The following is a 26590-nucleotide window of genomic DNA, read 5'->3' as shown; positions in this document are numbered from 1 at the left end:
GATGAACTTGTTTCCTCCTCCTCATTAGCTTCATCCCAGCTTGAGGAGGGGCCTCAGTCTGCTGCATAGTTGCACTCCCCTTGGGGACAGAAATTCCCCCACTGGGAACTGAGCTTCTGCCAGTAGAAAACCAGAAAACAATATGCCTCATATTTGAAGAGTTTGTACTGAGGGGAAATCTAATTACCACTCCTTCTGCAGAGAAAAGGATTACAAATACATGGAGACAATTATCTTTTCCGTGGCAAACTCCTCCAAGTCAGACTAGAATCATATTGGTTGGGCAGCACAACAAAATGTGTACTGTCTGAATCCATGCTATGTTTACAAGGAAAACTTACTCATATCAGTCTACCAGCTTTTGTGAGCATTGCCTGTCAGTCAAGAAAACACACACATAAGACTTCCATGTCCAACCCTGACCAACGCATCAGTTCTGTATGAGGACTTGGCTTTGTGAAGTTATAAAACCTACACGAAAATGTCTGTAAATGATTAATTGTGGAATCTGAGTTTCACAAAGCTTACATCAAAGCACAAAATTGGGTTGATTTAAGAGAAGTAGACATTCTTTTGTTTGTCTTGAAAGCCCACATGGAACTGGTTTTCTACAGGAAACGTGCATTTTAAACAAGCTTCCTAGTGCACTCAGCCTCTTGGGAATCATGGTTTAGCATGAATCTTTAAAGTCTTTCAAGGATAGCTTTAAAAATGAATAAAGCTCCTACTAAAACCAAAAGTTAATCATAAAACCTTCCCAAAGTTTAGTAATTGTTTATTGTGGTGTTTGTGGTAGTAAATACTATAGTTAAGGTTAAAATGGTATTTCCATTTTGATCTCATGTTTGTACTTGCTTGCAACACATTGAAACACAACACTCTTCATTTTGACTGACACGTCCAACATTTACTCTCAGCTTGGATATAAATGCTGGTTTGTTTCCTTGAAAATCAAACTGACATAGGGAGATTTGGAGCTTTTGAATTATGATGAGCAAGTAAAAGATACTAATTCCTGCTAATAAAACAAAGCAAGCTATACTACTTACCACATTAAGAACAGAACAATAATCATTAAAGTTAGCATGCCTATGGAAGACCTGAACTGTAGTATTTCTGAGAAGAGGGAAAACTATTCTTTTTCTTAGGGAAAGAGGAAGTTAAGATTGTCCAGGCACATTTGTGGAGAAAAAAAGCCATAACAAAAGGGAAATTTTCTGCAGTGCGCATTTCATAAATCATATATTCTTATACCTACACTATCTACAGTCATATAGTCTGTAGAGTTTAGAAGCAAAGAAATAGTAAGTCCTGGGCAACTCCACTCCATCTTTACCTGCATTAATTATTTCCATTAGGGAATTCCTTTTGTCTTCTCTTGCAATTGTCTCTTGCTCTTCTGCCGTCCATGCAGTCTGTGTAACCCTACCAATGTTGGGGATGTTCCTCTGAAAAACACTAATCATCCACGCTTTTTCTAAATTTCCTTGGTCCATTTTGCCCTATCCTTCCCAATTCTAGCGCAAGACATATTCTTATCCAAAAAAAGGAGAACTGCCAGACATTCAAAAGAGAGAAATTTGCGCTCTATCATGAAAAATTCTAGTCCAGAAAAAAATACAGAGTTTCCTTCAAGACCATGCACTATCAGCCTTCTCTGAGACAAAGCAGAATATTACTCTCTTTTTATTACTGCGTGAATAGTGGCTGGCCCTTCTTTGGGTTCACAAAGAAAAAATTAAGATACCACTTTCCCATTTTCTCAGTGTAAGGCCAGGTGAAAACATCACTATCCCCCTATGCAGTAAAGATCTATTAATTCTGTAATGACAACTCACCTGACTTGCTTTGAACAAGCTAATGTGGGTATTGGTAACTGTCAAGCTGCAGTAGCACAGAAGATGAAGGCTATGAAACGTGCCAAAGAAGCCTGGTGTCTCACGCACTTCTCTTGATCTTGAATTGCTTTACCTAGATGACAGCTAACAGTGCCCAAACTACCTAGGTTGGAGATGTGAGTCTGCCAGATTTGTAGTCAGGATTTCTTGTAAATGAAGGGATTATTCTGTGTTTGACTTTGTAAGTGTGTACAGAATAGGAAAAATTATGTTAGAGCATGGCCCCACCCTTTTCTTTATCTGCCAAAAGAGCTGGCTACTGCATGCAAAATGATGACTAATCATCGTAAAACATGGATTTTGACAGTTACAAGCTCCAAGGTGTTATACCTAGAAACACAATAGCTTCCAAGGCTCTGACTACCCTGATATAGCCCTTGATTGTACTTAAAGCAGGCTGGAATTGCACATTTCTGTATTAAGAATCTTCAGTAGTGAAGAAATTAAAATGTTGTAAAGTCCCATTTAGTGTCTCTGGATGAAAGTAGAGATAGGTCACTGTACATGAAGAATCCTCTTTGCACCAATATACATTAGAATACATTTTGCACTTTAATGGATGAATAAAGCATATTATAATCCAGTATCTAGTCTAACCTCTATACTGTGGATTCCAAAAAGGGAAGAAAGGATGTTACTTACCAACATAAAATTATTTGTAGGATTGAGCATGCAGGTAACATAACCTTCATCCTTGTATCTGAAAGGTACTACAGCAAAACCAATTGCTTCTGGAATAGCCAGTATGAAGGACAGAAGCCAAATGGAGAATATTTCAATAGCGGTGATCATAGGGATTCCAATTCCCTGAACACGGCTCCAGGAGGCAACTGCTCGATACCTGAAAGAGACAGGCATGGTTTCCAACCTTCAGTTTCTTCCTTAAATTCAAAGATCTTGGTTCAGTTTTATATATTACGTAAAATCCTAAAGCTGACACCTTAAGCCTTGTATTGCTTGTTTTTTTCTGCCTGTTCCAGGGGCTCTGCCAGCTATCAAGCCACGTAGGACACAGCAGAGCACATCAAGGGGTGGATAGGGATAGCAGAGAGCTGGCTGCAACTGTTCTTAGGCACAGGATTGCATGGAATTCTGCTATGTGGACTACGCTAATGATTTCTAATTAAGGTAAGCAAGGTTTATGAGGACAGACTGCATCTTCCACTAGATCAACTGATGTTACAAGAAGAAAAATATCTTCCAGGTACACATACCATTCTAATAGACACAAAACAACTATCTCCAGCTACCTCAGCTGTAACAGTGGTGCTATCTGAAGTGGTCAGCTTCCATGCAATGAAATACTGTGAAAATAATCTTCATGAAATGAAAATGCATTTGTTCTATTTATGCTATTCGATGTTAAAAATGCTGGTTTTATCAGCATGTTCTGTATTTGCTTTAGACCATGACTGAGTGCTAGTTTAGGCTGTCTGATAGCTACCTCAGCCTCTGCATCACCTTTCTGATTAGAAATTGAGGTGTGTGGCTAAGAAGTCTGTACATGCCAAAACCAACATATTTTCCCACTACTTTATCCCTTAGACAGCAACTTGCTCTGTAAAAAGTGGAATTACTGAAACTTACTTTCCTATGTGTATGCGTCTCATAACTAATCTTGGTAAAAGGTGAGAACTCTTAAAGAAGTTTCAAATAAAGCCCATGCATTTCTCTCTTTTCCTCCTCCTCTCTTTATCTTCTCTGTCCCTCCAATGCTGGAGGATTCTTGTTACCGGGTGCAGCCTTTCCCACTGAACTGAGAGGGTCTTTTTCCTCTACTTGTCTGCCAGTTTTCAAGGAACCTGTAGAAATTTATTAGCTTTGAGACCTCAACCTCTCTGTCAACTCTGGTGAAAAGGTTTGAAAATTATTTGGAGAAGACTGATAGGCATGCAATCCAGAATACAAACCAGACCATAAATAAAATTTTCAGTAGAAGACTTAGCTGTTGTCTAGCAATAACTGCAGTAAATGAGTTACTTAGCATCTCCAACAATTTAGCAAAGACAGCACTATCTAAAAATTATGGAAAGAACAAATATTATTTCTGATCTTATAATAATCTGAAATGCATGATGGATAGCTTTCTGTCATTGGTGATGCAACAGTTTCTAAACTGCTTATTTTACTGCCCCAAAATAATAGCACCTTCTCATTGAGAATTACAGTGCTACATGGATATATAATGGCATCCCCTGGTGAAAGAGTCGTCTTTAGTTAAGGAGAAAAAAAGTCAAGAAAGGGTGTTCACCTGCTTTAAAAAATGTCAGAATAAGAAGTCACTGAAGCAGATTGTAAACTGTAGGCAGCTGTGTCATTTTATTGTCCTGACTATGGCAAGTGTTCTTTTCTTCCTCAGACATGCCCTCGTTTTCTGCCCCCTTGAGTCCTGGCAGATACATTTGGATACGTGCAGCTGCCACCTCTGTTCATAACACCATGGCACGAGCCAAGGTTAAGCTTTTCAAGCTTTTCAGAGAAAACCAAATAGGATGGTGATTTTAGCTGATGAGAGCAGCTAACTGGAGTACAAAAGGGCATACCAGCAGGCACAAGGAAGGTGAAAGGGATGGGGAAAGGAGATGTCCTCAACAGACCAGGAGGATACAGTTTGTAAGTGTGTAGGCTCTGAGTTGCAGGGATGAGTGAGCTTTGACAAAGGAAGGAAAGAACAGGGAAATTTAGATGAGAAAGCTTTAGGTTGGAGGATTAGGTTGTGGGAGGATGAGAGTGGGATGGCAGAGGTGATTAGAAGGAATACAGAATTTTGGCATGGGCTTGAAGGCTCAGGGATAACACAGATTTAAGGAAAAACATAGTTGAGAACTGAGTTAGGATGCATTGAGTGTACTGGGAAGTACTGGATTTTGAATTTCTGAGATGGAAGGAATGAAGAGCTTCCGATGTGGAAAAACATTACTTAGGGGATATAGGACCTTGGCTATAGAGGTCAGTAAAATTTAGAGTTATTAAAAGGCATCCTCACCCCTTCTCTAACCAAGACACTAATTTGGGATTCACACACAGAGCGTTTCTTCTGACTTCCTGTATCACACCCCCTTTTTCCTTTGAGGTGTGCATGTTAACAGGATGGAAAACTTGTAAATTAAATCCTTTGTAGCCTCAATATTAGAGGAAGGAAGATGCATGAATGCAAGATCAGGCTGTAAGCCCCTCACAAAAACTTCAGAAAACATTATTACTCAACATCACTGGAAGATCAGAGCCTCGTATGCCATTGTTCTTGCAGTAAACAGACTAGAAACTTCTGCTTTGATATCTATAGCAGTATCATACACAGCATACTCACAGGTGTACTACGGACAGGTTCTCAGTACATCATTTTAGCAGAAATGGATGTATAAAGTTTTTGAACATACTAAAGCGAACTACATTTTGGACTTGCAGACTAAAGGTAAAAACATGTTCTAAAGGCATCCTTATCTTCAAAAAATATCAGAAAGGAGGGAGGCAATGGTTCACTCATGGGGAGGAGGTCTACAAGATTGGAATTCTCAGCATTGAAACAAACTATACTGAGATAATTGAGAATGTAACATTCAGCATCATATCTTCTCACACATATTTAGTTATATGAAAATTAAAATTTAATTTTAATTAAATTGTGATAATCTCATATTTAATTTTACCAAATATCAAATTTTGGTTTTAATGACTAAATGGAATATTCATAGAAAATAACCTTTCACACAAATACTCAAATATTTGTGAACTTTGAAAATTAAGCAATCAGTTCGGATTTTACTTTCTGTTGACTGGCAGGTTAACAATCAGTCCCATCAGCTGCACGAAGTACATGGTACTATCTCATCCTTGACTGAATGATGTTCTTAGTGAACAGGGGTCTGTAGACCCCATATTTTTCAAGTAAGAAATGTAAAGTTTTTGTTGTGTCACTTGTATAACTATGTAATTGACAACAAATGGGTTGTAAATAGTGAATACAATTCTTCCCTTTCTTGCTTTTTTGTACCTGTTCTGTTTGAGTTACATCTGTTTTGTGCATGAGAAGATCAGTATGCACAGCAGTAAGGATTTGGGTCCTGTATGGTAGCAATTTTTTAGCAATTGCTAATATTAGCAATTTTTTTTCAATTCACAATTCAAGTAATTATCAAATAGGGATTTATCGGCTGAAGAATTTTATGAATGGTTTTGGCTGAAGTGTAAGAAGCTCAGTAATTTGCTAAATGCCTATTAACTTCCTACTACTTGGACACTTTATTCACTGCTCTAAAAGTGATTTGAAAAATAGTGGTAGTGTAATTTTTCAAATGGGTGTTCTGTGAGTTATGTAATATATAGGATCTTTGTCTAGCCACAAACCTCCCATAATTAAGAGTGGGAAAATACTGCAGGGTTTATTTCCCTCACACTTAGAAAATATAGGATGTCTGCCAGGCAACTGACATAAAATACATACATCATGCATTACGTTTAATTCCTCAATCTAAAATCTGTGTGTTTTGTCCTACTTTTTTTTTTTGTTTGTTTCCCTTTTGTTCCCAATCTTGTCTAAAGTATTCAGTTCTTTTCCAGGTCATTTCCTTTTCTCTGTTAAGTGTTGTGGCTCCTCTTCTCTCTTCCCTTTTCATTTTCTACTGCTCATGAATGTGCTGTCAACTTTAGTATATCCCTCTTCTCCCATTCTTAGCTGTTTATTCCAACTTGCTTTTCATGGACTCTGCAGTTCCTCCTGCTACTTATAATTAGAGATGCACGGTATTTAATGATAAGGGATCATTACATCAAGAAGTATACATACATACAATTAAATATTTTGCACTCCTATCTAGATATAACTTCTTTAAAGCATTACTTTCAGAAGGACATCCTGTCTTGATCTGAGAACATTAAAAGCAGAGTACCTTTGCCTTTCCCTGGTGGTTTCTTCCTGTAGTTAATCACCCTCATTGTTAAAAATGTGTAACTTATTTTCATTTTGAATTTGTCTGGCTGAAACATTGTTCTATAGGTTCTTATTATATTTTTCTTTGCTAAGCTAAAGATCCCATGATTATCTGGTACATCATCTGTATTTCAGTACTTGGGTATTATATTTAAGTGGTTTCTTAAGTATTGTTTTTGATAAGCAACATGTTGAGATCTGCAAGGCCACTGAATCATTTCTGATGCTTTTCTACACCTTGTACGTGATTTCATCTTTTTTTGGTAAAGAATATTCTAGAACTCTAGTTAGACTTCCAGTATTGGTCTCATTAATCCAGCATGGTTGTACTTTTTGCTGTGGCCCCGATTAGTTTTTGGAACAATTTGGATGAATTTTACCATAGTGGTATCCAATCAGAATTTTAAAAAAATGTATTGTGGGCCTTAAGAAATGAAATCAAGGAGTATCTGAAAATTGTATCATGGGCTTTAGTTTGTCTGTGGACTATCAGTCTCCTCTGTCTGCTGTCTTACAGAGCAGGTGCTTTTGTTCCCTTATTCCTTTTGACTGCATTAGAAAATTAGTTATTCAAATGGACCACTAGTATAACATATTTCTGTTCTACAAGTATTATCAGCCCTTTATAAGAGGGAAAAGCACTACAGAAAAGATAAGAGACTTTATCAAGGAGGTAAGAAGCAGTAACTGCCAAGATCAGTGTCAGGACAGTTCCTAAATGACACTACTGTTGCTGATATCGATCTGTTCCTCTTCATTGCGAGAGATCACAGCTGTTCTTCATTTTAAGGATAGCCAGCAGTGTGTTGATTGCAAAGATCTTAATACAATAAAGCTCTTTGAGCTTTGTTTTAGTGGTAAAATCTTGACTTATCTTAACTTACTGGAAGTTGGGCCAGATGAAAGTACCTACCCTGAGATTTCTGTTCTATGCAATTTGGTATGCAGAGGAGGCAAGAAAAGGGTGTACACATATTAAATGAGATCCATATCTTCACTCTTTTTCTTACAACCATTTCTTCATCAAAATCATTATGCCCAAGACATAAACAAGCATAAAAGTCCAGGAAGGTAAATATCCTTCCTCTTAGTCACAGTCAAGCACTGTTTAGAAAAAGAGTCAGACTATCATTATCGTCACCATCATGACCTGGAGTTTAAAAATGCCATAGGGGCATCTGAAACAAGTGTGAGCTTCCTCTGAAGGGTGAATGGCTGGTTTGGTGTTTTCTGTCAGCCTCTTAAAACCCTTCCACATGTAAGTGGACATTGTTTCCCTCGGGCTTGCACAATTAAACCTTAATACACTGTCAGTGCAAGTCACTTTGTGCAAGGGGCAGTAGTAATGAGTGGAGTTAGCACAGGGAACAGCCCTTGCAGGAAAACAAAATAATCCTGTTCGAAATTAAGGCTGTAGTCTGTAAGAGGGACAGAGAGTCAACAATTACCAAAGCTATGGAGCTCTGAATTTATTATACCAATTAACTCTATCTTTTTCTACCTCCTAGAATGCAATTCCATATATAGACACCCACGATAACTCTAAATGAGATTGTTTTCAGGACCTTTTTAAAGAAGAGAGTAACTCGCCTGTAGACCAGAAACAGTCCAGTTGTGACAGCACACAATTCCATATTTACTCATTTTCCATGCTAAAAAGCAAACATTACCTGATGTGGAATTCTGTATTAATGTGACTATGCCACTTCCAGTGCCCAACCTAACTTGTTGAAGGTGCTCTCAGATCCTGATTTTATGGTGATTTAACCTAGATTCACTTTGTGTTAGTCAATATCTGACTGTATACATGTGTCTTTGAACACACATTCTCTGCAACCATTTACTAGAGTAGCACCAGATGATAAAGAATATGTCCTTGTCAAAGCACGTAAAATGGGGGAGGAAATTAAATAGTCTGAGTTTGATCCCATACAAGACTATACTCAAATGGAAATAGCATTTGGTTGTTGCGTGGATTAGCAAATCAGTGCTCATTAAATAATATGTATGCATATATAAGGAGGTAGCTTCAGCTGTGTTACTTCCAATTTATGAAAATGTATGTAACAGTAGGACTAAATCTAGTGATACTACATTGGTCGGAACGTATCTAACAAATTCCCTGTTTCATATGTGCTTGATCTATGATTTATTCCTTAGAGCAGTCCATGGGATTGTATTTTATGCTGGGCAGATATTGTTTGAGAAATAGTATTCTTTTTATAGTTCTCAGACTTAAAAAGGGAAACAGAACACTTGCCTGTGCTATATTTTTTTGTTTCTGGCTTCAGCTAATGAGTTACTAATACAATAAGGAACTGTATTTCAGGTGTGGATACTAGTAAGTTACTCATCCGTTGCAAACCTTGTACATCTACTTTTTATGTAAAACCAAACCAAGATTAATTTTAAAGTTTCTTTTACCTTTGCATCGCTGTACTAATACACATAAGGTATTTTATTTATAAATATTTTCTATATCAGAATTACTGATATTTTGGACTAGTAAAGGATCAAGACCAATAAAAATAGCTTTTACAGAAGTGAAGTCTTCACCTGCTATTGCCTTATATGAATGAAGAAAAAACATAAAAGAATAATGTTCAAAAGTACATCAGCTGTTATTCTATCAAAAAGTTTATGTATCTGCCTGAGCACTTCTAGCAGAGGCATTAATTTTCAAACTATCAAAGCAAGTTTCTAACATGTTTTCCAATAATACTCAATTACTTATAAAAGTTATCAAAATAAACACTGGTCCATAGGCAGTCAGTTGAAAAAAATTATTTTTAAGACTAAAGATTATGATACTGTTCAAATACAAAACAAGCACGAGGTCATATGAAAGAAAGAATTCTGAATACTGAGTTAAATCCCAGTAAATTTTTCTCTGGTAAAGGAAATTGAAATAATGCTTTAGGAGAGCTTTTAAATACCTTTAAAAAAAACCTGTAAAGTTAATTAGTCCAATGGCTTCATATTATACTTTGAGTCACAGATGTGGTGCTTTGTTATAGCCAGGATATCAAAAAACAGAATGTAAGTTACATCTATACCATAGTCTGCCTGCTAGGATGACCATACTCAGTGCTCCCAGTTTTAGGAAAACTGCAAGGGCAAGAACGGTGTCTGTCAACAGAGTAAAACATACTGTACCTGTCCACGCTAAGGGCACAGAGGTTAAGGACTGTGATTCCCACCGACGCCTTCTGTATAAAGGGAAGGAATTTGCAGAGAAACTGTCCAAATTCAGAATCTCCAAAAGGCCACTTCTGAGCAAGGAGCTAAAAAGAAGATATAAAATAATCAGAATATTTAATCAGTAACTTAGCAAGTATATAATAATTGTAATTATTTCTTGTCTTAGACACAGCCATTGTAACCTTGAATTTTCCATACCTCAAGCATGTCCTTAGTACTGAGTGAATCTGGGAAGTAACTGCTACTACAGAAGCACAGAGCATGCAAGTTTAAACTTAGGTGTTGACCTTGTGCTGTTGTAATAGTAACTTGCATTGTTAAAAGATTTTTTATTCTTGTGCTTCAGCCACCAGTACTGAATAAGGGAAATGTAACCCAACCCTGTCATGAGTGGTTGCAATTACCGTGTCCCAGAACCAAGCAGTCAAGTCATAGCTCACAGTTCATAATGAAATACCTCAGAGCCAAATTCTCATGCTGCACACAAGTAGATTCTTGTCATTGTAAATGTACCACTGTGTAACTCATTACAATATTCACTGCCAGATTCTTAAGTGTGTGGAGAAAATATTGTACATACATAATTTGTTCCATATTATGTTTTAAAAGACTACCATCATACATACGTGTGGGCTGTCCTACAAGGCAACAGAAAAGCATCCATTTGGAAAGACGTGAATGAGTGGCTGGGGTTTAGATTAGTATTTCCAAGGAGACATTTACATAACAGATATGAGTACACTGATTCATGTGAATAGTTGTGAATAATTAGGACGTAAACAGCAATCTTTCTAGCTGTAACTGTTAAAGCTTTGAACAAGTATACATACAAAATACCGGATACAAAATTATTCAGGGTAGTCAAATCTACAACTGACTGCAGAGTCACAGATCATCTCCCTTTACTGGATGCGTGGCAGTAAATCTAAGTAAATGTAATGAGTGAAAAATTATTAAGTCCACACAAAGTACTGAGCTGATTCCACTCAAGAAAGGGATCTTACAGTCACCATGAAGAGTTGAAGAACTAAGTCACTAAACCTTCTCACCAGAAAGGGAAGAGTCACTCTTGCAGTACTGTGTTTTTTAATCGTCTTCCCCAGTCTCTACTACTGAGGCTTTGTCAGGGGTAGGATAGTGAATAAGGGGTAAGATGAGTTCTTTGTGTGATGTAGCGCAGCAGTTCTTATGCTCTTAACAACTTCTGTTGAAGTGGTTGTGTAATAGAAAGCATTAGATTTGAAATAAAAATATCAAGTGCTTGAGTCAGATTATGTAATTTGTCAACATCTTAGCGGATGTTGTATCCCCTATATAAACAGGGGGCAGAGTTTTAAAGTCAGTAATAATAACTGTCTTACTGGATAATTAAATAATTACTACTATTGTGCAGTCATTGGTTTTGTATTAAGCCTTACTGAACAAAAGCTGGAACACAGAATATTTTGATGGTTCCATCTAAATTTTATGTTTTTATTTGCCTCAGAGGAAGACAGCAAACGATACTCTGTGGAGTAACAATTATATGCCAAACCCAAGCTTCTGAAAGCTTCTAAAACCCAATTTTGCTGAATTTTTGAAGATAGTCAGATAGAGACCTGGGACCGTTTTATGGAACTAAAATAGATTTAGACTTCTCAACAGTTTTATTACCAAGTGCCTGAGATGGAGATAAACTGGTGGCATAACCAGCATTTCCAATAAATACAGTATGTGCGATGTGCCACAGTCTAGCTGTTCCTGGGCGAGAGTGCAGAACGGAAAACAGAGAACAAGGAACCATACTTTCATCTGCACAAATGTGCAAGGACTGACACCTCTGCATTCTGCATGCAAAAATTAGTTGTGTTCTTTCAATGATAGATACAACCTATGAATCATATATTTTTAACATTTTTACAGTTAAAACTGAAATAAGATTATACTGTTTGGAATATGATTAATTCAATAGAAATTTGAATTGTTGTTTTCAGAGTTTATTTTCTCGCAGACCTGTTCTGCCACGCCATCTTCATATTTGGGCAGACTTCTTTGCTTACAGTCAGTTCACATTTTGAGAGTTATCTTTGCAACCACAAGGCCTATAAATTTTTTTCAGTAGAAGCTTAGGCTCTGGAACGCACTCATTTGGTAAGAGTGGGTGGATTCTGCCTGTAGAATTAGAAAAACAAATTTTGGTTGTAGCTCAGAACTGCAGTATTCAAAGTAAACATTTTATTTCTATTTTAATTACTGTTAAATTGAAACATACTAGTAATCACTACCTTTAACAATATAAATGTTAACTATGGGGAGTTAAAATTCACATCCATCTTCATCTCAGTTAAGTTTCACAGCATGAGTTTTTCTGGGCACTTTGCTGTAGTGTACAGGATGTTTATCACTGAATGCCGGATTTGTAAGAATTCATCTTCTCTTCACCAGTCCTGATCTGGCTTTTTCACATCCTCTTTTTTTTATAGCCATTCATCACAATGCTGAATTACTTGTGCTTTTTTTCCCCAAAATAATACCTCAAAAATGATGAAAGCAGCTATGTATTACATAGTGCCTGTGTCTCTCTAGGACCATATTCATACTGTCATTTGATTACTTGTATTTCAAGACAGATTTTAGCAATTCATAGCTTTTAGCCATCTGGTTGTTAATACTATGAAACAAACCTATGTGTATGACTGCTCGTTAAATAGGAATGGCATTATCTGTTAGGCGTTATATTTTTAACTGGATTATTTTTTTTTTTCAGCCGAATATTAACGTGAGATTTCTCAACATAACCTATAGGATCAATCCAAGTTTGTCTACTCCCTATTTCTTGAGAGTGGTAGAATATCATACAAATATGCTTCCATTTGTGATTTACCTTCAAGACCACAGCAGAGAAAATGTGAGCACCTTTGCAATGTTATTCTAGTTCAGGGCAATCACATTTGACGAAAGCCCTTGTGCCAGAAGCTAGGGAATGGATCACTAGGATTGGTGATTTAACTATTGTCGGTACCTTCAGTAAGAAAGGTAATGAGATTATACCTGCAAACTGTTGATTAATTCCTCGGATTTTATCTGTTATCTATACACTAAATGAAATACATTGAAAGCTCTGGCAGAATTATTTTCTAGATAGATTTGCAATATTATAATAAATGGTTGCATGGCATTGTTTTGCCTTTTGCCTACAACTCTTGCATGAGGCTTTAGTTTATGTCAGGGCTGCAGAAAAGATGTTGGAAAACGAAGGGGCAATCTGAATCCATGGTAATTCTCCAGCCAGTTGTAGTCACATGGAACTTCAGCTCCAGAATCTTGCCTGGGTTTGGGTAAAATCAGAATAGTTTTCAGACACCACTGTGTGAAGGCTAAATTATAAATGGCACTGCCAGGGAAAAGAGGCCCTAGCAGACTTTTGTCAATCCCCTGTGCCAACCAGAGCCCCAAAACTGATTTATCATTACAGATCACACTTTAAAAGGCAACTGAAAGATAGCCACCTATTCATTTATGTGCACTGACTGTGACTGTAGCGTATACCCAGCAATAGGAATGAACAAGCATTTTGTAGTGACTGTGAAACTCCGTTACTACAAGGCAAATATTAGCTTCAAAAAGAAAAGTGTTGTACTTGAAAAAGGTTCACTAACTCGTTACTCCTCACAGGGAAGTTTTATCATGGTTTCAGCGTGTATACATCTTCCCCACACCCCAGGAAGCTCTCCTTTTTTAAGATTAAAAGTATTTTATTCCTTTTGTTTCTTACACTTTTCCACTAATTGAAGTAACATCAGTACAAAGTCATTAGACATTCTTTTCAAGTTGATTTTAATCAAAATCACTGGGATCAGAATTATTTGATTTTTAAGATTAACTTTGCAATCATTTCCATGGGTATACTCCATTATCATTCCACATCAGCTATGCATTCATTACTTCCCCTTGGATCAGGTGCCAGATTTTTCTTCTGTAGATATTTTTAGTTGGCAAATCTGATCCTGTCTTTGGTTTTACTAATTTTACATCAAAACAAGTCCATTGCCCTCTGTTCTGCCCCAGCAGGGTACAGAAACTTCAGAGGGAAATAACACATTTATTTTGTATAAAAAAAATGGGCCCAGGAATTTAATTGAATTAATCTGGTTTTACTTAGGTACAATATAAGAACTGAGACTACGTCTCTGCTCTTCCAGTGGTTTTGCATGTTTTAATATCCAAACAAAATGAGATTACATTTTCTCTCAAGGCACGAGGATAGGAGGAATCAGGCTGATTATCCCAACTTGTACCCCAGTTCTCCCTGAGTTGGTCAAATGGATCGTGCTTTTGGAAACCCACTCACAAAATCTCTGAGATTTCGAAATAAGATATGCGGCAAAGGAAGTGCACTTTTCCCCCTGTGCAGTTTGCAACTTAGCAGTATTTCATACTGTTCAACTGTGGTGCAATTCCTAAGTGAGAAAAGAGTGTAGTCAACAGCATATTTTTACACTGAAATCAGAAACCAAGATTTCAAGGTTCTACTGTTGGTCTTAGAAAACCTCAGCAAAGTGACCAGACAGCCACAGCTTCCTTGAGCATCTCCCCTTCTCTGCCGCTTTATAAGGCCTCTCTGCCCTGACACTGCAGCTTGAAACAAACAAGACAGCAGCGCTGAGAACATTCCTTTGCAATGATTTTTAAATGTCACTCAGTTGATTTTATTCTACTGCTGTTGCTATTTTCTAATCCCCATTAGTATGCTATCTGATGTACAAAACATAAAGTCCCACTGTGCATCCCAAGCAATTCATATATAGTCTAAAAGAGAGAATGTTATAATCCAACCACATGAGTATTCACCAGTACATGCTCATGTGCATCCACAGTGTTTATCTAATAGTCGGCTGATACTGTGTGTTTACAGGCAGTGATGACCCTGGAGCTCAGCCCAAAATAGATGGATTGGGTTAGATGCTGGATATGAACCAGCTCTAAGCTGCTCTATAAAAACTGCTTTGGGTCAACAACTACGTATCAGGAGGTCCTCTCTGCCACGTGGCATTGAGGATGAAAGCAAAGGTTTCATACCTGCCCTTTCCTGCTCCTAGTGCTCTAGAACCTTTCTTTTCCTATATCCACGTGGGACCATTGTTGTGCTGACACAGAAGATCCGTTTTCCAGAACCTGAACTGTGTTTCATAAAGATAGTGCTTGCCCCTCATGCCACCCCCATGCAGGATACTCTCCTGAGTTTCATGGCATTTAAATGTTGAATGATACTGATGGAACAACGCTGGCACAACCTTGGCAGTCAAGAGTTTCTGCTCTGTCTTCAGCAGGACAAATAGAATTACCTTCCATGACTTCTTACACTTGTGCAGTAATGGAGAAATGGACCAAACCAGCAGATTTCTGTTCGTATAGGTAATGTCTAGTTGTGTAAGTGACCAGCATCTCCTAATTGTAGAGTTACAAAACCAGTGTATTCCAGGGTGATTTCCTTTCCTTGCAACATAGCCCAGAATGAAAGATGAGAAATTCCTCTGGTTTTGTCAGATCAGCAGATTTGGCATTTTTTTTAATTTGTTTTTTAAGGCTAGTTTCCTCTAGGAGACATTGAGCTGTCTTAGTAAAGCTCTGTCTTACATTGCGTTCTGCAATTATGCATGCCCTTGTCTGCTTCAAGGCATGAGCCAAATATGGTACCTGGCTATTTTGCTTGGAATCCAGGTGAAATCTGAGTGAACACAGAAGTGTCCAAAGTCTATACCAGTGAGCTGACTGCGTCAAGTGACAAAAGATGATGATTCTGACTGAAGTGTTCCTCCTGCCTCTGATCCATAAGACTGGTTAATTAGGAAGAAGGGTGGATTGAGTCTCCTGCTTGTGGTATTTTGATTGTGGTATTTTGATTCAGTGACTCAACCGGGACCCTTCTGTCTCCATGAAACTTCATAGGACAAGAATTCACTGCATGTTCTCAAGCCTTTCTCTTTGTCCTGCAACCCATATATCCAAGAGAGAATTGCATTGCAGGACAATCCTCATCCATTGCTTGCTTGGGACCCACAGACAGTTGTTCATCCCACATATGTAGCTCAGCTGTGCTCCACCACTTTGCTGTAAGGGTGAAGGAGAGAGAACACAGCCTGTCTCTAGGTACTCCTTCCCTTTCCACTGCTGGAGTTAAAAGCCTTGACTTTGGGAAGGACAGTGATTAGAGGAAACGTAGAGGAAAACAAAGAAAAAGGCTAACCTTTATAATGCAGGGCACAAGACCAATATTGAGTATATCATGGTGACATGATAGTTTGGGCTTCTGCTAACTTTGGTATCACTTGTTTTTTTTCTTTATACTTAGATTCATGATACTGCCATGGGAGAGAAGGCACACTGCATCTCTTCAACTGTCCTTGGCAGGAAATACATTCCTAATTTTGCTACAACCAAGAACCGTCTTTTTTCCACTTTGGGTGGATAAAAGTTTGACTGTTTTTTTTTTTTTCTGGAAGGAGGAAAGGTTATGTGGGGATCCATGGGAACCATCAAAGACATTTTTTCCTCAGAATTGCCATACCACAACTTTTTCTGCTATTTTGGTCATCTTTGCCCAACTGAGTAAAGGTGGAGGTAGCAGAGGGTCTCATGCCATTTCATGAATGCCTGCAGACTTTTTCTCCTGCTTAGGCAGCTCTGAAAGGGAATGTATAGTTTTTACACAAGAGAAAATAGATTATACTTCAAGAGATCCTGAAAAGTGAGAAAACAAATGCCCTGTTTTTGAAGCAGAAAATTCTGTCTCAACTAACTGATAAAAAAATAAATCCTAAGTTTTACGTTCTTGTTAAAATGTTTATATTTATTACAAAAATCTACTTAGTGGTAAAGCATTCCTAACAGCTCTAGACATCTCCCCTGTGGTATTTTTGCTGTTTACAAAGTAGGATTAGTTTCTTTTTTGTTGTTCTGTGGTGTTGGCTAACTTCCTATCCTTTTACGTAGACTGTTTCTCAAGCTGCTCTTCTTCAGGGAAATGAGCTGCAAGGTGTGCTTATGTGCATGGCGATTTGTTGAAAAGAATTTTTTCAATCCCTGGGCAAAATATTGCTTTTGTTATTCTTCCAACCGTGTTGTCTTTTGTGTGCGGCTAAAGAGAGTGACAGGGTTGCTAAGAAATTGCTGCAGAACTGGTAAACCCTGGATATGCACAATCAAAACAATTCCGTGTTATCTGTAGAGTTCAGCTGATTGAAAAATAAAGAGAGCGAACATACTAAAATACTCTGTTAAACTTAAGAGTCTCTAGGTACTACACGGTACTACAAATCTGCAGAACAGCAAGGCAGGCATGAGATGTGAAACTGAAGATGAGGGAGGAGATGCCTGTGCATTGAAGGGAACATATATCCCACCTCCCCAAAGTACAGCCATTAGTTAAAGGCAGAGTGGATCTTGAACTAAGACCTAGAATATAAAATCTCTTCCTTAACCCCTACCTTGGTATGCATATTAAACACTTTCTGCTAGGAAGCTGAAGTCTGTACATGGAGAGAACATTCCTGATTGACTTCCCTTCCCTGTTCCATTTTGCATAACTTCTGCCTTCTGACTCAGTTCCTGTGCTCTAGATTTATGTACGATCGTGACATGGAGACACACACCCAAATAACAGGTCATGTTCTGAGCAAGTTATATGGATTTCTGCATCACACGGGACTACCAATATGTTACTTCTTGGAATCACTGATAAGACTTCAATGAAAGCCAGAATGCAGTTGTTAAACTGGTGGCCTCAGAATTTCCTACTGGTGCTGGTACTTCTTGAGAACTATACACTGCACACATGACAAATTTTGCTTTTAAAGGGGGGTTTCTTTTCTAAGTACACTTAACTTTTTGTGGGCTTGACCTTGTAGTCCTTTGGCACAAACCTGTAACTACTGTGGATGTCACTTCCTCTGTTAGCCTACACGATCGGTCTAAATGTGTTCAATTATCCCTGCTTATGTATAATATTAATTCTGTCAGTAAACGTAATCAGGTATGCCAAATAATTTGTGATTAAGAGGGAACTGGCTATGGCTAACACTTACGCATTTTCTCTGATGTTGAAAATTGTCCATGACTAGAAATGCTTCAGCTAAGTCTTCCTTTACTGAAGACAAAATGGCTGAAGATGTTTGCTTACTGCCAGCTACCTTTTATATTTAGACTCATAATGTGCTAGGTGGACTACTCAGATTTAGATGCTGTCACAACTAAGGTAAGCATGAATACCAATTTACTAACAAAAAAGCTTAGTTTATTAAAGAAAACATCATCTTCTTGAGTTGAGCGGTGGACAGTCTTGCTTGTTTTCTGGGTAGATGTCTTTCACTTTATACCAGTAAAATAATTAGGAAAATATTTTTATTCACATTTAAAGAAACGGGTTAGAATCTGGATAATTAGCTTAATCTACTTCTTTTTAAACTAATGGTTTAAGGAGTTAAGCATATTAAGATGTAAGACAATATCATTTATGTCAGTCCTATGTAGGTCAGTTTGAAATAAACAGAACTAATTTAAACATTTTTCTCTAAATTGCATAAAAATGGAAGCAGTCACAGCTCAGGACTTCCCAGTAACATAGTTAAAACAATTTTGCCATTCCATGCCTTGGCCTAGAGTGTTTTTAGCTCCAGGAGCTCAGGAAAGAGCAATGGACAGCTTTTTCTGCGGAGAGCACATGTTGTTCTTGCTGTTGCTCTGTTAAACCTTAGCTGGTGACAGTGACAGCAGCATCAGCAGCAGCCATAAGGGCTTTCCAGCACTTTAGCACAGCCAAGGCAATAGTAGTGCTACGGATATTCTGCTGCTGCCTATGTATAGCCTTAGAAAATTGTCTAGTTTCTGTATGGAAAGCAGACCTCTAAAGAAGTTTTCATACAAACTTAGCTTCTTTGCTACAAATACATATGGCAGCGATGCAGCAGCTTTCAGCTATGTGCTATGCCACCTGATGCGATGGTATGAAAAAAAGAGGGATGAAAAAAGAGGTATGAAACCTGTCTCTTCTTCAGTGCCTTAACCCTACCTCTACAGCAGCATAAAGCATAAAAGTTGTATTTCCCAATCTTCTTTTCACTGCAAAGAAGTCATTCTTACTGATTTGGAGGCTTTAGGCTTTGGCATCTTGAATGTCTGAGATGGGTATGTTTTGGGTAAAGAGGAACTATTTGGGTCCAGGTGGTATAAATATGTGATTGAAAATGAAATTGTCTTAGTTTGGTCTATTAAAGCTGGATTTATTTCCAATAAAACTCAATTTGTTACAATTTTTAATATTGATTTGATACTACAAGTGGATATACTAGTGGTAATTAAGTGTAATGGGGCTTTAATACATCCAGAATATCTTCAAAGGAGGCTAGTGAATATTACTCACATCTCAGTCCATTTAACAAATTGCTAAGGGGAATCCGCTATATAATTACAGTAGCTGGAGAAAGTAAGGGGAATTTTTGGGCCTACTGTACCATGAAGAAAGGATAAAAATGTCCAATACCATATGACCATATCTTTAGCTGACATAAATGACATAATTTTTTTTTCCCCAGCATCACATCTTTGTTAATTGTATAGATGTGTAACAGAATGATGGTCTCAATTCTCCTGGGATCTTAAATTTTCAATTAATATAATCTTACAGCTGCTTCTCCTTAGAAGCATTTGTAAAATGGATCTGAGTATCAGTAACATTACCTACTTCTCTTTGGAAGGAATTTCAAAATAGTTAAGGCTACCTTATGTTCCAGGAAAGTAATTATACCTGTTTCTGATATTACGTTGTAATTACATAATATTACACATTTCGTTCTATACGACATGGCCATCTTAATACTGTACTATTGGTTATCTGAATAGGCAGATGAATGCTTGTTTACTGTAATTCTGATTTCAGACCTGTTTTGTCCTTGTAAAAGTGAAGATATCACCTATAAGGTATTAAGTGTTTGACACCATTTGTTTATATAGGATACTAATAAATGGTTCAACATGAGGCTAACTCTAAAGCTAAAAGAATCTTTAAAATAAAGTTCAGAACTAAGTGTATAAAACACTTTTAAATTTAAACTTTAAAACAAAAATAAAACCACTTTATTTTTTTTTTCCTGAAAAGACTATCACTTCCACTTTCAAATTGTGATATTTCCAGTGCTCACCCTTCATACTGTCACTCAGCAAGAGGAGCTAAATGGTGCCACAGAGTTTAGGATCCCTCGTGATACAAACCAGACTGGTATTTAACAAACTTTAAAATCAACTCCTAATGTAGGCAGACATGTTACTGAATGGTTTACATGAAAAATGGACTGTAAATAATAACAGCATTTGTTACCAGAAGTACTAGACTCCCTTATAAATGCTATAAATGCTTCCCTATGTCAGAATACATGCAGCTAACCTTATACAACAGTTGTATGTGGTAATTTTTAAGTAATTTATTTTGGAGGTTCAAGCACTCAAAATTACTAAAAGCTTGAATGCTTGCAAACACAATTTTAATTCTGCCTTCTTAATGTGGGAATTGACATACATTGATGTCAAGGGGATGCAGTTTCATTCACAGCCTTTATTTATCAAATGCTTCGCTGCAGTACAGAAATAAATTTTCATACAGGCTGAGGTAATTTCATTTGTACAGACATTTAGGACCACAGTTTAGCTCATCATATTAGATATAGCACGGCAAGTGAACCTATAGAATACCAAAGAAGTGTCAGAAAACTAATAGAAAAAAATGTACTGCAAAGTAAAGGGAATGTAAAAAATATTGTTTGTTACTTTTAACTAGACTTCTAAAGAATTTTCAGAAGACCATCAAAAGGCAATTCTGAAAGGCAAAATTAATTCTAGGTTTCCATTCCTCTTTGTGAAGAAGCAACAGAGCTCTTGAAAAGTTAGAGAAAATTGTATAAAAAACCAGCTGTTCTTTCCCAAACTCAGCTCTGAAAAAACACGTGCCACTTTCCCTAAAATTTCTTATCAGAAATACAATAAGAAGCAAGAACACTGCCTTAGCAATTATCCATAAAGACATCAGGATAATTTACCAGGGAGAAAACTGTAATGCATCATGGGAGATGCAGTCCAGGCTACGAGTCCAGTTCACCAAGAATAATGAAAACATGCAGAACCCCAGTCCTGTGTCCCATTAGGCATCCACACAGTTATGGAAGACAGGTGAATCTCAAATCAGGCAGAGACTAATCTTTCTCATCAACTTGTTAATCCAAAATACTCTACAGATATCTAATATCTTGTCAACAAATTGATTATTTAATTTTCCATTTGAAAAGTGGAAACTAGAATTTACATTAAATCACGTGCATTATTATGCACGTCTTTATCCTAGTTTCAAATTCATATTATATTAAAACCAGATAAAGTTAAAAGACTTATCTGTAATTTATACTACTGGAAGATCAGAACCAGGTACTGCATTTTACAATGGGATAATATGCCTTGGTATAAATGTAGTGTTTGCACATACACATATTTTTAATCCATTAATGAATTCAAATTTTTATGATCTTGTCCTATCAGTACCTGCATTATAATGCAGGTCAATAGTTATGATGTCTATAGTTATACAGACACAAAATACGTCTTTTCAATTCACTGTTTCTTTAATTTTAAAATCCAATTTGAAACCACAGGACAGTAGTTATTATAAAGTTATGCATTAAAATGTTTTGTTTAAAACACATGTAAATAAAATCAAAGTCTCTGGAATCTTTAAGGCCCAAAATTGCAAAGAATGTTTTTTTTCATTATATTACTTAGTGGTTTTTTTACTAACAGAAACACTTTTTTACTGAGAAAAGAAAGAAAAATTACAATATCCTATCAGCTATGCACCTGTATACAATCCACAAAGATACAGATAGAAGCTTACAACATTCTTTGACAATTTTCTAAGATAAGTTAATAGCAGCGAGATATATTAAAAGAGGACTCAGTTCTGTTCATTCAAGCCTGTTCTGGAATCATGCAAGTTACATAAGTAAACATATATTTGTTTATGGCACTGCTTTATGGCTTTGTTTAATTAAAATGGAAAATAAAAAAACTGGGACAGGATAACTTTATACCAGATTAAAGAATTGGTGAGGATCCTTCTTAGACTTGGACAAATCCAGATGAAATTTAATATTTCAAAAATGTTCTGTGATATAATTGATTTTACTAACTCTGTAATAATTTTGAGAATCTGCTATTAATAAATTAAAACCTTACTGCTCAACTTAACTGAAATAATCTCTCTCCACAAAGTCATAACATGAAGACCACGGATCACAGAGTATTTTCTGTAAAAACATAAAGTAAGGATAGGGTATTCCAAAAATAGCAACTAGTCCAATGCTGTATGTCCATCAAGGAGGAGAACAGTTTATAAAAAGTCTTCCCTCATAAATTCTTTTGCTAGCTATAGTAGCTATAATAAATGAAGAGTTCCTGTGAAATGCTCAACGCCGTGCTTTGGTTAAGAGCTAAAAGCTACATCACCTTTAAAAGGAGATACGCTTTTTCTTTATGGAGGTGAGACCTGAGAGCAAGGTTTTTGCTGTAGAAGAAAAAGGAGCTGTATTTTTTCTGAAGTGCACTATTCATTGACAAAAGAGCACTCCTTAGACAAAGAAGTAACCACAGAGAACAGACAGTGTACTTGTAAGGAAACTGCAATTAGAATGTATTGTTGTTGCATCCTACCTTGTACACAATGATAGGAATATCAATGACGATATAGATAAGGTCTCCTAGTGCCAGACTGGCGATCAGTGCATTCGGGCCATTCCTCATACACTTGTTCTGGTAAATGATCCTCAGCAGAGTTGCATTCCCAACCATTCCAACGATGAAAATAGCACAAGATACCACCGTGTTGATATATTTAAAAGTTTCAGCAATCTTGGTCTGCTGGGAGCATTTGACAGTTTGGTTGGACACCAGGGGCTGTCTGGTGGTTAGGAGTATGCTGGATTCGATCCCTGAGAAAGTGGAAAGGTAATTTCCCAAGTCACTCCGATTGGCAGTGTATCTGTCAGAGCTGTCACAGAGGACAAATCCTGGAACCAGCAGCAGCAAGGAAACTCTTAAACACAAGGCTTCCATCCTGAAGTCCCAAAAAAGCAGATTCAGTGAGACAACAGTTTTTTTCAGTATTTCAGTGAGGTAATTCTCACTTCTTCACCTGCAGAGAGAAAAAATAAACAAAAACAAAGAAGAAAGAAACACAGAATCAATACAACAGGTAGACTACACACCCTGCTTCTCGCTTAGGAAGGTATTTGAATGTACAGTCTCTACAGCACATATGTATAAACACCTGCTTATAATCACTGTGCTACTCTGAAATCTAAATTACCCACGTTTTACTGTCTGACAAAAGGCAAAGACAAAAAATTACATAAGTAATTGATAGCTTATACAAATGAGATCCAGGAAAACCCTCTTAGTTTGAGACAGAATTTGTACGAGTGGAAAAAATATCATGGATGAAGTTCTGTTTTCAAATATAGTCTTGCAAGAAAAGCGTACCAGCAAAGAAAAGCGTACCTTGGAGACTGATGAATGATATTTTAGTTACAATAAAAAGTTACTATTTTTTCTTTGAAAAAGTAAGGTATCAGCACTGCATTAATAATTAAAATATAAATAAATAACAAAAAATTGTTAATTTTCTGAGTGTTTGTGATATATTGCAACACTGAGGCTTTATATTATTTTTCTCTGATTTTATAATTACCTGGATTTCAAGTGAAGACTGAAAATACATGTACTTCAAGTAAAATTTTGGACCAGATCCAAAGTCCCTAAATATTAGGAGGAAGACTTATAGTCTCAGGGTAGACCTCAGGCCAGGAAAAACCCTTCAAACTTTACATGTCATATGGTCACTGAATGTCATTGCAGCTCATGTTCAGTACTTACTCATGGTGAAGTTAATTATAAAAATATAAGCTCTTTTAAAGATAAAAAATACTTGGTTTAGTATTCTAAGCAACAATTCATGACATTTCCAGATAGAAAAGGAAGCATCATAGCATTCTGTCCCAAAAAGTATGACTGCCTATGCGTAACCACCAGAGCTGGCTCCCCGCCACAGGGAGTATAGATACTACCCCTCCCCTGAAACGAAGGAGGCCACTCAAGTCCATTTCCTTGAAGCCTCAGTTTAATTTAAGATAAAGATTTTTTTAAATGGCTCATATCTGCAAAACAAGACGAAGTGCTGCAGTGTTGCCAAAAGAAGAGTGAAAAGTCAAGTATAACTTTCTGATTTCTAGGGACTTGCACGAAGGATTTGGGAGGATCCTTTTTAATAAATGATCCTAATTTCATTCCCTATGGGGCTATTAAGTCAGAGTTTATAGCAAGAAGTTTACTAGAGAAAGAATGTGGGAGACAATTTACTGATAGGAGCCACAGTATAAATATTTACTACTATTATCCTGTTCTGTTGTGTGTGGTCTGTAGAAATGTGTGTGTACCTATATACAGCAGCAAATGCAATGTTAACCTGAGTATTCCTGTCTGGCATGTAGAGTGTCATCCCTCACAGACCAGACATTTACAGTCTTTTATATTGGTGTATTTGAGATGAGGATCTGACCAACTGTGAGTTCCTGGGCACTCATTGTTAAAGTTTAATATACTAAATAGTAAATCCTTCTTTATTAAATGCCGGTTAAGATGGTATCTCAGAGCAGTTAGCAACAGTTTGCATGATGTAAATGTGTTCACTTTAGGTTTCTAAATCATATCAGAAACAACAGACTTATTTGACTGTGACTCTTTTCAGGCAAGTATTAATACTTTTCTTATTTACTATGACTATGGTTCTCCAGTTTACAAATGGAAAAACTGAATCACTAATGATTTAAATAACTAAGTTCATACTTGCCTAAGTAAATGTGATACAGCTATGAACAGAACCCCCAGCCCTATGCTTCAGTGGTTTTATTAGTATCCTCCTTATTTAATGACCTTTTCTTGCGAAAATTTGATATATGTATATCATACAAACATGGTGGTAGCATGGCAATCATGCCGCCAGCATGCAAAGCTAGGAACAAACTTGCCAATTACCATCTCTTCCCTCTCCCGAAAAAAACTTTTTCATAAGAAGCAAAACTAGAAAATTTGTAATATAATAATTTCTAAGGATATTTTCTTAAGGATTCCTGACAGCCCTTCATTCCTCTGTGCATATTTTCAAAGTAATTCTGTTGTTACGGAATGTAACATGCAAGCTACCTCATGTAAGTAACATACCAGCATCTGTAATAACTTTTTGTAATAGCATAATCTAGTATTCTCCTTCTCGTGTAATCTGAGTACCTGGAGCGTGTGCGGTTGTTGCGTGACTGTGGAGGCCACATGCATGTGCTGTGCCTGTGCTCCTACGGCACTGCAGAAGTAGCCGCGGATGCGGAGAACAAAACTCCTAACTGGCCTGGGGGTGTCAAGCCGAAAAAATTCCCATGCCGAGATTCCCAAGAAGAGACCCTGCTATCGGAAATGAAATTGTTCAAAGGATTACAGACCAGCTAAAACGTTAACAGTGATTAATCTGCCCAAAAGGCAGCCGAGAGGTAAACAGGAGCTAATAAACTTAAGCAGGGCACAAAAGCGCTGAAAGAAATACATTTCTCTTGGTTGTCTCCCGCTCCAGCGCAGGCAGTGGGAGCTCTCTGCTGCTGGGATAATTGCCTTGCATTTCTTCCTCTTAACACACAAGAAAACATTCTCCGCTTGTAACGCTATCAAAAGATCAATTCCAACAAGCACTTGGCAAATCAGTACTACCTCCCCTATACAGAGCATCTGACAAAATCTACATATTGTTAAACTTTATTTAATAATAGTTATCCCAAGCTGCCTCGTGCCTGTCTCTCGTCCTCTCTCTTCCTCTCTCCCTCTCTGACTCACACACGCACACCCTCGCACACACACACACACGCACTGAGAGGTGCAGCATCGCCACCTAATCGCTATCTGGAGCGTTATCGAGAAGTGCTGGAAGTGTCCCGCGGTCTGGGCCGGGCTGTCCCCGTGGCCGGGCAGTGGCTCCCGGCCGGCTGCGGCAGCGGGGACCGCGCACTCACCCCCGCCGTGCCTCCCCCGCCGGGCTCGGGCTCACGCTCATGCTGTGGCTGCTGCCGCCGCTGCTGCTGCTGAGAATTTCCTCCGAGTGGCTTTTCCTGGGATAGTCTTACCAGATCCTCCTGCCTGCGTCTGACTGGGTGGGATTGAAAATCTCCACCTCCGCTAGATCAGTAAAAGAAAGAGGCAGACTGAAGAAGTCAGAGCGTCCCCTCTTTTCTGCCCCCTCCCCCAATTAAAACAAACCTCCAGCCCAAACTGAGCCCCTGCCAATGTTAAACACAAAGGCTGCCTCCCGGGCACAGGGGAACACTGAGCTCTTTAACTGTTTCCTCGCTGAAATGGAGTTGAACTACTTCGCTAGACTCATCTGTGCAACAGCCTTGGGAATCCACTACTGTAGCTGCCTGCTAATAGCTCATGGGGTTCTCAGAAAGGT

General features: G+C 37.6%; 1 protein-coding gene across 2 annotated transcripts in view; it reads right to left on the bottom strand.

Annotated features, from left to right (window-relative positions):
- The window catches only part of EDNRA (endothelin receptor type A), a 36747-nt gene extending 10404 nt beyond the window's left edge, over positions 1–26343 (bottom strand). The window contains exons 1-5 of one of the 2 annotated variants that reach the window (XM_054203420.1): positions 26154–26343; positions 25387–25554; positions 22756–23236; positions 9985–10112; positions 2541–2739 (exon numbers count right to left, since the gene is read on the bottom strand). In XM_054203420.1, the coding sequence (XP_054059395.1) occupies positions 2541–2739; positions 9985–10112; positions 22756–23157 (729 nt within the window). In that variant the 5' untranslated portion in view covers positions 23158–23236; positions 25387–25554; positions 26154–26343. The remainder of the gene's footprint in view (positions 1–2540; positions 2740–9984; positions 10113–22755; positions 23237–25386; positions 25555–26153) is intronic. The other variant, XM_054203419.1, reaches the window with a different exon arrangement.
- Positions 26344–26590: the final 247 nt, after the last annotated feature.

This window comes from Rissa tridactyla, chromosome 5, assembly GCF_028500815.1.
Source record: "Rissa tridactyla isolate bRisTri1 chromosome 5, bRisTri1.patW.cur.20221130, whole genome shotgun sequence".
Lineage (NCBI taxonomy): Eukaryota > Metazoa > Chordata > Aves > Charadriiformes > Laridae > Rissa > Rissa tridactyla.
Note: the sequence above shows the minus strand (reverse complement) of the source record. Positions and strands in the feature narration are given on the sequence as shown.